Raw genomic sequence first — 12,907 nt, forward strand, 5'->3', positions numbered from 1 at the left:
CTATCGTTTTCCTCAGCATACCACCCACAGTCAAATGGGCAGACGGAGAGAACGAATCAGACCCTTGAACAGTATCTCCGCTGCTTCTCGTCCTTTTCGCAAGAAGACTGGGTTTCTCTGCTGCCCTTGGCGGAGTTCGCTTATAATAATTCTATCCATTCGGCCACCAAACAGTCTCCTTTCTTTGCCAACTATGGGTTCCACCCACTGTTCCTCTCCAATTCTGTTCCAGAAAGTACGGTACCCGCCGTTCAAGACACCTTGGATTTCTTTAACTCAAATAACAGGATCCTGCAGGAAACAATGACCCAAACACAGGAACGTAATAAGGAAATCTTTGACAGGAGAAGAAGGGGGGAACTCAACTTAGTACCCGGAACTAAAGTTTACTTGTCCACTTTGAACTTAAGGCTCGCATGCCCTACGAAGAAACTGGGTCCTAAATTCGTGGGTCCCTTTGCTGTCAAGAGAAGGATAAACGAGGTGGCCTACGAACTTGACTTACCAGAGTCCTTTCGAATCCACCCGGTGTTTCATGTGGCCCTGCTCAAACCGGACGTCCCCAACTCCTTCCCTGGACGGGATACCGATCCCCCAGAACCAGTATTAGTCGATGGTGAGGAGGAATTTGAGGTGGAATCTATCCTGGATTGCAGGAAGAGACGCAACCAAATTCAGTTCCTCGTTAAATGGAAGGGGTATGGGCCAGAGGAAAATTCATGGGAACCGGAGGACAACATACACGCCGAAAGACTAATTCAGTTGTTTAAAGACTCTCACCCGCTGAAGATGACTCAGTTGGGCATCCGGAGGCTGCCCCTTGGGGGGGGGGCAATGTCATGAATTACCTCGGCCACCAGAGGGCGCTAGCGGCGCATCGGCACGCGCAATGCGCGCGCAATCGCGGCATCGCGCTCGTGCACGCGCGCACCGGCGGTAACGGCGCACGGGAGCGCGCATCGGCGGTAACGGCGTGCGGGCACGTGCAGGCGTCCATTTGGCGCCAAAACAAACCTATTTAAAGTGTCCTGGGAGCCTGGCCCCTTGCTGTCCGGTCTGCAGCGTTTCCTGAGACCACCTGTACCTGTACCTGTACCAACTACTCCTGCTTGATCCAGATCCTGATACCCGGCTTGTCTTCGTTGTTCCTGTCTTCCGCCTGCCCTGACCTCGGCTTGCTCTGACCATCCTTCTGCCTGACCCCTGGTACTCCGCTGACCGCCTGTTGCCGACCCGGCTAGTCGACCTCTCTGTTACCTGGGCCTCTCCTGCTACCAGTCCGGCTGCTCCTGCTTCTCCGGTCTTCTGGGACCCTGTTCAGTGTTCTGGGACCTGCTGCGGCCAGACTCTCCGAATACCTTCCTTTCCGGCTTACCTGCTGTTCCAGTGTTCCAGCATCCAGGCTGCTACTTACCGGCCTGCACCTGCCTTTCAGAGACTTCCTCGGACTCCGCAGAAGCTCCATCCGGCCCCTGCACCAGAGTCATCCCTGGCGCTTGTGCGACTCTGCATTCCCGCTCCCCCTGTCTACTCTACCAGGGGTCCGGGATCAGAGGAGCAACAGCAGCCACTTCCTGCACGTCGGGCTCACCCTTAAGGTACGTGACAAGGAGTCAGACAGTCCTGCTTCAGAAATCAAATTACACCAGCGCTGCATATGTTCCTGTGAGATACTCTGCATTAGATACTTTAGAGAAAGGTTCCTGATTGTGCTTATAGGGACAGAAATATATAGGAGTCAGTCCTGCTTCAGAAATCATATTACACCAGCGCTGCATATGTTCCTGTGAGATACTCTGCATTAGATACTTTAGGGAAATGTTCCTGATTGTGCTTATAGGGACTGAAATATATAGGAGTCAGTCTTGCTTCAGAAATCAAATTACACCAGCACTGCATATGTTACTGTGAGATACACCCTTTAGATACTTTTCTTCTATTGTGCTATTCAAAAAACATCCATTTAGGGCAAAAAAAATTTTTTTGCAGTGTTTCCTCCAGTGTTTGCAGTTTTTCCTCCATATCTGTACGTGTGAGATAAACACTGTAGCTAGTGTTCTTCTATTGTGCTATTCAAAATACATCCATTTAGGGCAAAAAATAAAAAATTTGCAGTGTTTCCTCCAGTGTTTGCAGTTTTTCCTCCATATCTGTACGTGTGAGATAAACACTTTAGCTATTGTTCTTCTATTGTTCTATTAAAAAAACACCCATTTAGGGCCAAAAAATATATTTTGCAGTGTTTTCTCCAGTGTTTGTAGTTTTTCCTCCATATCTGTACGTGTGAGATAAACACTTTAGCTATTGTTCTTCTATTGTTCTATTCAACAAGGAGGAAGAGGTCGCCAACGCAGCCGGGGCACCGCCAGCACCTCAGAAGCCAGGGTTAGCATGGCCAAAATGTGGAAAAGCTTTGTCAGCACGCCACAACAACCAGCACCACCAGCTGATATGGAACGTTTTAGCAGGAGGCAGCATTTCACCAACATGGTGGAGAAGTATGTGTGAACACGCCTACACGTACTGAACGACGGGTCTGCCCCCCTAAACTTCTGGGTCTCCAAATTGGGCACATGGCCTGAGCTTGCCCTTTATGCCTTGGAGGTGCTAGCCTGCCCTGCAGCCAGTGTATTATCTGAACGTGTATTTAGCACAGCAGGGGGCGTTATCACAGACAAGCGCAGCCGCCTGTCCAGAGCCAATGTGGACAAGCTCACGTTCATTAAAATGAACCAGGCATGGATCCCACAGGACTTGTCCGTACCTTGTGCAGAATAGACACCTATACCGGCCTTACACAGCCATTCTTTTATTTTTGATCTTTCTAGGGTTGCCACCTCATCCCTTTAAAATCAAAAACATATTAATTACACAGGTTCTCTGGCTGATTAAGGTGCTAATTAAACTCACTTGGTGCCTTATCGACATTAAATTAGCCCCAGAACCTGTGTAATTACTATTTGTTCGGGTTTAAAGGGATGAGGTGGCAACCCTAGATCTTTCTCACTCTTTTGGGGTGTACCCTAATTTAAAAAATAAATCAATTAAAAACAAAAACCTGCTGTGTTGGCTACATCCTCCTCCTCCACCGCCGCTTCCACCTACACCGCCACATCCACCTCAACCTCCTACTACATATGGACATCGTCCTCCTAGGTCAAAATGTTTTTTTTTTTTTGTTATTTTAAGTTATTTCCCTATCCACATTTGGAGAGTACTTGCCATGCTCTTACCAACATTTTGCTGCCATTTGCAGCCCTCTAGCCCTTTCCATTAGTGTTTTAGGGACATTTTAGTACTGAAAAGTTCGGGTCCCCATTGACTTTAATGGGGTTCGGGTTCGGGTCAAGTTCGGGTCCCGAACCAGGACTTTTTTCCGAAGTTCAGCCGAACCCGTCGAATCCGAACATCCAGGTGTCCGCTCAACTCAATTAATAATTAGATAATCTGTTTTTAAACGGTGTGAAAAAAAAATATCTTTAAAAGTCTGAGAAGAGATACCGTATTTATCGGGGTATAGCGCGCTCCCGCGTATAGCGCGCACCCCTAAACTTGCCCCGAATTCCTGTGAAAAAAATATTTTTTATACTTACAGTTTTGGTGTCTTCCGCGGTGTCCATCGGTGGCCTCGTCGGGTCCGGCGTCCGTCTGCGGCTTCGGGTGTCCTCTTCGTCGGGCCCGGCGTCCTTCTGCGGCGTCCTCGCGTCCTCCCCGCTCGTTTCCCGCGCCGAGTTTGAATACTGCGCCGACATATACCGAGCGCAGTACACTCGTGTATCGTCGGGCAGGCTCGGCTACTCACGCGCTGACGTCCTGTATGTCCAGGACGTCAGCACGAGAGGCGCCGAAACTGCCCGAAGATACACGAGTGTACTGCGCTCGGTATATGCCGGCGCAGTATTCAAATTCAGCGCGGGAAAGCGGGTATCGGCGTATACCGCGCACCCACGATTTTGCCCTGATTTTCAGGGCAAAATAGTGCGCGGTATACGCCGATAAATACGGTACATTCCCAGTCTCTGTAAAGCTAGGTGTCAGCACAACTGAGCATGCTCAGACCTGCAAACTACTCTCATTTTAACTCCCATGTTTTTTTTTTACAGGGCGGTATAGTAAATACCAAAATTAGCGCTGAGCTAAAATGTGTTTTTGAGAGTGAAAATCGGCGATTGTCCAATGCAAGTTTCAGCCATTAATTCGAACAGTACAATTGCAACTTCCCCAAATAAATACTTTTAATGTTGAGATGAAATGTATCTTTCTCTGAAATAAATTTTCCTTGCAACAATGTTGCTTCTACTTCTATTTTGTTTTTAACCACTTAAGGACCGCCTCCTGCACATTTACATCTGCAGAATGGCACGGCTGGGCACATGCACGTACAGGTACGTCCTGTGCTAGTACCCAGCCGTGGGTCGCGTGCGCGCGTCCGCGACCCGGTCTGAAGCTCCGTGACCGGGACCCACGGACCCGATCGCCGCTGGAGTCCCGTGATCGGTCCCCAGAGCTGAAGAACAGGGAGAGCTGTGTGTAAACACAGCTTCCCCGTTCTTCACTGTGGCGCCGTCATCGATCGTGTAATCCCTTTTATAGGGATACACAATCGATGACATCACACCTACAGCCACACCCCCCTACAGTTGTAAACACACATGAGGTCACACATAACCCCATCAGCGCCCGCTTGTGGTTAACTCCCAAACTGCAATTGTCATTTTCACAGTAAACAATGCATTTTAAATGCATTTTTTCCTGTGAAAATGACAATGGTCCCAAAAATGTGTCAAAATTGACCAAAGTGTCCGCCATAATGTCGCAGTCACGAAAAAAAATCGCTGATCGCCGCCATTAGTAGTAAAAAAAAAATATGAATAAAAATGCAATAAAACTATCCCTTATTTTGTAAACGCTATAAATTTTGCGCAAACCAACCGATAAACGCTTATTGCGATTTTTTTTTACAAAAAATAGGTAGAAGAATACGTATCGGCCTAAACTGAGGAAAATTATTTTTTTTTTTATATATTTTTGGGGGATATTTATTATAGCAAAAAGTAAAAAAAATATTGCATTTTTTTCAAAATTGTCGCTCTATTTTTGTTTATAGCGCAAAAAATAAAAACCACAGAGGTGATCAAATACCACCAAAAGAAAGCTCTATTTGTGGGGGAAAAAAGGACGCCAATTTTGTTTGGGAGCCACGTCGCAGGACCGTGCAATTGTCTGTTAAAACGACACAGTGCCGAATCCCAAAACCACATATGGCAGCTCTGTGGCTTAAAGGTTAGAACCTCTGCTTAGCATCTCTGATTATCTGTCTGGGTTTGATCCCAAAAATGCTGCATCATGTAAAGAAGTTGTCTCATCTCCCTATGTTAAACATAACTCCTGACTCCTGCCAAGCCCAACCCTTAAAAAACAACCCCACATCATAACCCCCCCTCCACCAAATGATTGCTGTTTACTTTCCATTTCTACGTGCTATATATCCCATGGTACCTTGCTGCTTGCAAGCAGTGATTCCTGTACTGACTGCACCTCCTGAAACTCCTCTCCTCCAGCACCTCTCTAGTTCAGAAGGCTCTGTGAACTATTTGACACAGCAGTGCCTACTCACAGGACATAATGGATATGTGTCACAGAATTCAAGCAAGTAAATGTGTGGGCATCTTCACAAAGTACATTTTCAAACATTAAATTGATTATAAAGGATTTTTTTTTATAAAAAAAATATAACAAACATGTCATACTTACCTACTCTGTGCAGTGGTTTTGCACAGAGCAGCCCTGATGCTCTTCTTCTCAGGTCCCCTGCTGGCGCTCTGGGCCCCTACTCTTTGCCAAATGATGCTTGCTGTAGGGGCACTCTTGCATGTTTGCTCCCAAGCCGGCACTCTGCTTCCATAAGACACAAAGAGCACAGATCAGCCCTGCCCCCGCTCCCACCTCACTGGCTATGATTGTCAGAAGCGGGAGCCAATCGCTCTTGCCACTGCATCTCAGCCAATCAGGAGAGAGACCCCAGAGAGCTTAGGTCTCATGCACACCACTGGATTGAGATCAGGCTTAGGTAAATATTAGGGGGGGGGGCATAGAATGCATGAAGATAAAAAACCTTCAGCATTTAAAACCGCATTAAGATGGTTCAGATTAATAGAAGTAGGCTAGAAATAAATAAAATTCAGTGTGGAAATTAATATAATGATTTTCATTTTGACCATGAATACACTTTAACCGCTATAGTAAATTGGCCCAACAGCACAGGGACATTGTCTGGCACATAATATAATATAAATGTGGTTTACATAAAACTCTCAAAATCAGTTTCAAGTTATTGAACATTTTACACTGCAGTTCTGGTAGACTACAAATGTGTACTTTATTTTTGTTTGCATAGTGGTTGGGTTACTTGTATGAGGATATCAGATCTACTCCTATACAAGAAGCAGCAGCATTATCCTCCGATCACTACACCTACTTTACTTTTCAAAACAAATATGAACAAATTAATTCACATAGTGAATATATATATATATCTTTTATTGACAGAAAAATTCACACATTTCTAAAGAAATAAAGTCACAGACTTCAAACAGACATAAAAGAGCTGTGAGCCAGCAGCAGTCTATAAACAAGAAGGATCTGAGAGGGAGAAAAAAAAGGAAGGCTGGAGAAGAGAAGGAATAGGAGAAGAGGAAGAGGCACAAAGGAGAAGGGGGGGGGGGAGGAAAAGTGGAATCAGAGCAAAGCAGAGAGAGAGGAGAGGGAGAGATAGAATTGTGGTAGAAAGAATATTTAGAGAAAGTCATTCCACCAGCAGGAATTTGGGAAGGAGAGATGTCCTTCAACATCTTTTCCATCAGCAAGGATCTCAATCCCTCTAAGATTCCTTCCTCTGTCTCCGTGATTCAGATTCAAACAGGCGAAATTCAAAAAGTGACGAGTGTGTATATCATACTGAGAAATGTGGCAAGGAAGATGTAAAGATACCATTGTAGAAATAAAACATGCAAGAAAGACAGGGAGAAAATAAGGTAGTGTGGATGGGAGAGAAGGGAAAGAGTATTAGAAAAGAGAGAAAAAAATGTGTTAGAATTCAAGTAATAAAGCTTTGCAGGTGTTAATAAGGATACATTCAAAATTAAAAGGGTTTGTGGGAATTAGTTAAAGCGGAGTTCCGGCCACAATTTCACTTTTTAAATATAAATACCCCTGTAATACACAAGCTTAATGTATTCTAGTAAAGTTAGTCTGTAAACTAAGGTCCATTTTGTTAGGTTGTTACAGCATTTAGACACTTTATAAAATAGAAATTGACTGGGGCCATCTTAAGTGTGGGCATCATGAAGCCAGACTGTATGACTTCCTGCATTTCAGCCTTGCAAATCTCGCACATGCTCAGTGCTGCACAAGCAGTGTCAGATCAGGTTTCAGCACCTGTGCTGTCCAAGTCACATGATTCTTTGAGACTGGGGAATGCACAGACTCCTGGAAAATTACACCCACTACATTCCCAGGAGTCTGTGCGGTGTAGGTTAGGAAGCATTAAGCACCTAGGTGCAGGAAGTGGGAAGATTAACTATTCTGCCTAGCAACAACACTTTGAAGGCATCTAAAAAAAAAAAAAATTTCGTAAAGGACTAATGACATTTAGTCTGATGTAATGTTATATTTATGGGTGGAACTCCACTTTAAATATTATAATAATATGAGTAATTTAACATGATTTAAGGTATTTCTACCAATGTAGAGGATAGTGTTTTTGGGACTGATTATCGATACCAGCATGCAGAAAGTGGCAGTGCAAAGAAGTAGGAGTGGGGGCATGTATGTGGAACTAGAGACGAATCACTCACCAGCAGAAGCACAGCATCCTACGCGTTGACATAACGTACAGTGGCCCCCACCCTGCGTGCGAAGAAGAAGTGGCATTAGTACAGGGAGCTGCATGTATGCAGAGTGGGAAATTTATAGGATGCTGTGCAATAACAATCTCAATATTCTCACATGCACTTACAGTAAATCTAGAAATCAACCAATGTGAGCTCCTATCCATGCAGATTGTGAACATGACTGAAACATGTTTATCAGCACAAGGTAACACCATGCATGTCAAAGAGAGCTAATTATTCTCAGAAGCTTGCACAAACACAAGAGGTATTGCTCCTATTTTCACTTTTTTTTTTTTTTTGCAACAGCCAATCGTTAAAAAGATTTAGGGGAGTTCAAAACAGCCCTAATAAAGTTCTGGTGGTTGTTACCTTAAGACCTACCTGTGCCTAATTCAGGTAAGCATTTTCAGCAGTGTCAGTAATGTTACCGACACGTGCAAGAAATTCAGGCAGTTCTTACTACCGCCATTTTAAGAACCTGTTGCTATGGCAGCAGCAAATTCTTAAATAATGATTTCCAGTTCTCATATTAGGAAATTAGTGAGGATTAAAACTAACTATGAGCTTGCATGGGCTGTACCTGTGCTAGGAAGCTTTTATGTATGTGAGTGACAGCTTCCCGCCCAGGGCTGTATCCCCAGTCTCAAATAGTTGGTAGCATGGAGATTTCCTGTCCGAGAGATAAATGTAAACACAAGGTAAAGTCATCAGGTCCCCTTTAAGCCTCATCCACACTACTAGTATTGTTTTGTTCAACCCAGTAGATTGAAAAACAAAAAAAAGATAGCTCAGTTCAGGGCCGCTGTATTAACTGTCCAAAGTTAGTACTGCTATCTCCCCTGCTGTGCTATTGTGTTCTGACAGGGGGGTGGCTGCTCCTCCAGAACTTTCCAGTTAGTGCTCTCAGCCATTGGCTGAGAGCACTGTTCAGGAGCTGGTTGGCAAACCTTTTTCGGTCATGACCCATCAACAGAAGCCGGCTTCTGCCGGACTGGCTGCCTTACACACGGGACGAATGTTAGGCGTTTTCTATTGAAAGGACTAATGTGTACTTTTTATTGTGCACAGCAGTCAGTGAATTTGAAAGCCGCTATGGGACTGAATAGCGGTTATGGATCTGTAAAGACATGATGGGGAACTAGTCTCTCAGTTTCTCATCAGGCTCTGCACCTTCGGCCATGCACCTGTTCGTGTCTAGGCGCTGTGGCTAGGGTGGGAGGGCAAGAGTGAGCGCAAGGAGAAAGGAGTGTCCAGTGTGACAGATTCATGTACCTGTCTCAAACAGGTACATAAATCGGGCGCAAGCTGCACCCCAACAAAATTCTAAAGGGTACTCCTTCATAAATTCTCTTGATTATCCCTATAAATCTGTAGTTCTGGTCACATGTGGGTAATATCTTGTGATATATTTGATTTCGGAAACATTTTCTTCAGAAGTACTTATCAGGTCAGAACACAAGGCGTAATGTTTTAGTAACCCTGTCTAAGGTAAAACATCCAATTGGCCTAACTTGTATGTAAAAACAAAGCTTTTTTTTTTTCATTTTGAATATAACTTCTGCCAGTTTTTTTTCTACTGTCTGTGTTCCTGTTGGGGAGATTCAGCCTCACTATTGGTCCTGGTCACTATTGTCTTTGGTACAAAAAGTGATGTGAAATCAGAAAGTTTTGAGTTGTCACAGAAACAGTAGGTGAAGTCAAGTATTCCAATAGGATAACTTATTCTGATCACAACCCTATAAGAGGGGGTATCTCCGAGATTGTCTTTTATTTCTTGTTGGAAAAATTATCCACACTCCGATTGTTGCTCTTAAAATTTCTTAATTTTATTGAAAAGCCACAGTGGACAAACGCAGATGAAGTCAGTTGACGTGTTTCAGCCAATAAGGCCTTAGTCATAATCTTTTATTTCCTACTGTTTCTCTAGGACAGAAAATTAAGGGAAATCTTCCTAACAGGATCCTAACTGCATTTAAAAAAATTACTTGATTGTTCCCTACCTACCTAAATTTTAAGAAATATGTAAAAAAAATGATTTCCTAAACTTACTGGTTTGGGTGGACATGGATTTACAAGAACTCTACAGCACATCAATGCTCATCAGTATTTTTTTACATTTCTAGGGAAAATGCCTGCAGGTACACTACAGAAGCACACAAACAGTGTTCCTAAATCATTAGGTGACAAGTAATAAAAGACGTTTCCTTATCATTAATAACCACTTGACACAGCATTCAGCATTGCTTATTGTTCAGTGTTGTATGCCACAATAAAAGCATATGCTTTAGCCCCCTGTATACGGGCTGAATGTCGGGAGACATTGGCCGATTCAATAAAAACCGTCCAACATTTGGCCGATGTGTATGTCAGTCAGTCCAACAGAAGCCATCTGAGAATGCTGCAAAACCAGCAGCCAATTAGTGCTCTCAGGCAATGGCTGAAAGCGCTGATTGGCGTGTTTTGGCAGGGGGGGGGGCATCCCCCTGTCAGAACACAATAGCTCAGCAGGGAAGATTGCTGTCCTAACATAGAATTGTTAGTATAGAGACTCCGACTAGGAGTGGTCAGTTTTTGTGCAACCACTGTTCTTTTGAAAGGCAAGAACGTGGTGATGTCATCGCGTACGACGAGCATTCACTCGTAACATTCGATGCTGTCGCCGCCATCTTGCTTCACCCTACCTATGCCATGGAAGCTACCGCGCATGCGTCAAAGTTATTTTGAGCATGCACGGGTTTCCACGGCGACAGGTAAGTATACACACTCTCGGGTTTCTCGTCGGGAAACCGGTCGACAAGAATCTCGATGAGAAAATAGAGAGCAGGATCTCTATTTTTCTCATCGAGATTCTGGCCAGATTTCCAGACGAGAAACCTGAAAGCCTCATTCACACGCTCGGCCTTTCCGGCCATTTCCGAGGCTCTACGGCACCCCCCACCTCTGGCGGTATTGTTTATTTTCGTTTCCATTAACTTCAGTGGGGAAACTCACTTTGATATGCGAGTACTTTGGATTACAAGCATTCTCCTGGAACGGATTATGCTAGTAATCCGAGGTTCCACTGTATTGTACTTACAGCAGGTAAAAGATCATCTAAAATTGAAAACAAGGATGTCTGGAGCTCGCTGCACTCCACAGACCCAAACTGGAGTGACACAATAATGCTTCTAGCTCCGTGCGTGTTTTGTCATTAAGACGTCATCAGAAGCGGGTGGTTTTTATGAAGTCTTGATGACAAAATGCGTAATTGTATGTATATACTGCATTTTTTGCAAATTTTTGGGCATATGGTAATATTTACCTTTATTTGCAGAACAGAATTCAATTTAATTGTATTTATTATATTAGCAACACCATATCCACTAGTATTATATATATTTCTTTAAAACCATGTTGAGACACCCTGCACAACTGTAGGTTGTTAGTATAACTTATATAACTTATAATGTCCATGTGACTGCATATACATCTCTCTGAATTCATTTAAACTTTTAGATTATTATGGTTTCACTACAGTTTACTGTTCATTGTCACCCTAGGACAGAAACTGTGTTAGGACTACAGAACACCCCTCCCTCTCATATCCATAACATAGGTAGTAAGTGTTCTGTAGTTCCCAGATTAGCCTGTGTAGGTTTTCCTGAGATCTTGAGATAAGTTTGTAATGGGCACATGACAGGAGACATAGGTTGGACTTGATGGACTTTTTTCAACCTCACCTACTATGCAACTATGTAACTATGAGACAGCAATGTATTTCTGACAGGAGAAACAGGATTTTTTTTGCAGTTATTGAACAGATATAACAAATCTCCTTTGGTATTATATTTAACAGATCAAAAGGGAGCAAAGAGAAATGCATTGTTAGGGTTTATATGCATTTTAATGCCACGTTCACACGATCGGTTCATTAGATGAAAACGGATCGGTAGATTTTTTCATCAGATATCCGATGAAGCTGACTTTCATCAGTCTTGCCTACACACCATCAGTTAAAAATCCGATCGTGTCCAATGCGATTACGTAAAACACAATGACATGCTGAGAAAAATTAAGTTCAATGATTCCGAGCATGCGTCGACTTGATTGTGAGCATGCGTGGATTTTTGACCGATGGTTTTCCACACAGATGAGTTTTTTTCTTTTTTCGGTTTTTTAACCATCACAAAATTTTAAAACAGGTTCGATTTTTTTTCACCGATGGGAAAAAAAACGATGGGGCCACTCCATTGGACCGTTTTTATCAGACAGACCGATCGTGTGTACAGGGCATAAGACTTTGGCAAAAATATATTCAGAAAAGATAAATCTTTAATTAAACTTAAGAAGAAGAAGTAAAGAAGTAAGCGTGATTACCGAATGTGACATTTCATTCCCAGAAAAATCAATTTTGAGATATTATATAACTTACCTGTACAGGTAGTAAAAGAAGGACAGCAGGTAGAATGCCAATTTACACCAAGCTTCTTTCTGGCAGTAATTTAGAATGTCCACATTCATTATGGATACCGGGTCAAACATAACTTCTGACCCATCCGCAGGTCGGTGGAAGTACCTGTAACAGGTAACAAACAGTATCACTTAACTAGCTCATATGCTTTTCTAAATCATTTCCCATTATGCATGGAATAATGTTAGCTTCTTAATGGCATCTTCAGTTATCTCAGTGCGCAGTTATGGAAGGAGACAGCTGCCAAGTGTAAAATTACTAATTAATAACTGTATTGTCAAGAACATCTAGGACCAGCTGACAGAATTTAACAAGAATTCTGACATTTTAAATGTTCTACTTCAGTGGCACTTCATGAAAAAATAATAAGTAATTCAGTGTGTTAAAGGAAAACTGCACGTTTGTTAAACCTTTGCTGTAATATATTGTGTATAATGATTACACTGGCCATTTTGTATGGTAACGATTAAAAGTTACCTTAACATTTCAGACATCTATGATTTAAAAAAAAAAAAACAACAGACAAACAATTAAAATGTTGTCTTTTTAAACCAGGTAGCGGGCA

At 43.0% G+C, this 12,907-nt stretch overlaps 1 protein-coding gene across 2 annotated transcripts in view; it reads right to left on the reverse strand.

Annotated features, from left to right (window-relative positions):
• Positions 1-6,519: 6,519 nt before the first annotated feature.
• CNIH2 (cornichon family AMPA receptor auxiliary protein 2) overlaps positions 6,520-12,907 on the reverse strand; it is a 169,563-nt gene continuing 163,175 nt past the window's right edge. For both annotated transcript variants that reach the window (XM_040328824.1, XM_040328822.1), the window contains 3 exons: positions 12,304-12,447; positions 7,857-7,908; positions 6,520-6,957 (listed from right to left, as the gene is read on the reverse strand). In XM_040328824.1, the coding sequence (XP_040184758.1) occupies positions 7,875-7,908; positions 12,304-12,447 (178 nt within the window). In that variant the 3' untranslated portion in view covers positions 6,520-6,957; positions 7,857-7,874. The remainder of the gene's footprint in view (positions 6,958-7,856; positions 7,909-12,303; positions 12,448-12,907) is intronic.

This window comes from Rana temporaria, chromosome 11 (assembly GCF_905171775.1).
Source record: "Rana temporaria chromosome 11, aRanTem1.1, whole genome shotgun sequence".
Taxonomy (NCBI): Eukaryota; Metazoa; Chordata; class Amphibia; order Anura; family Ranidae; genus Rana; species Rana temporaria.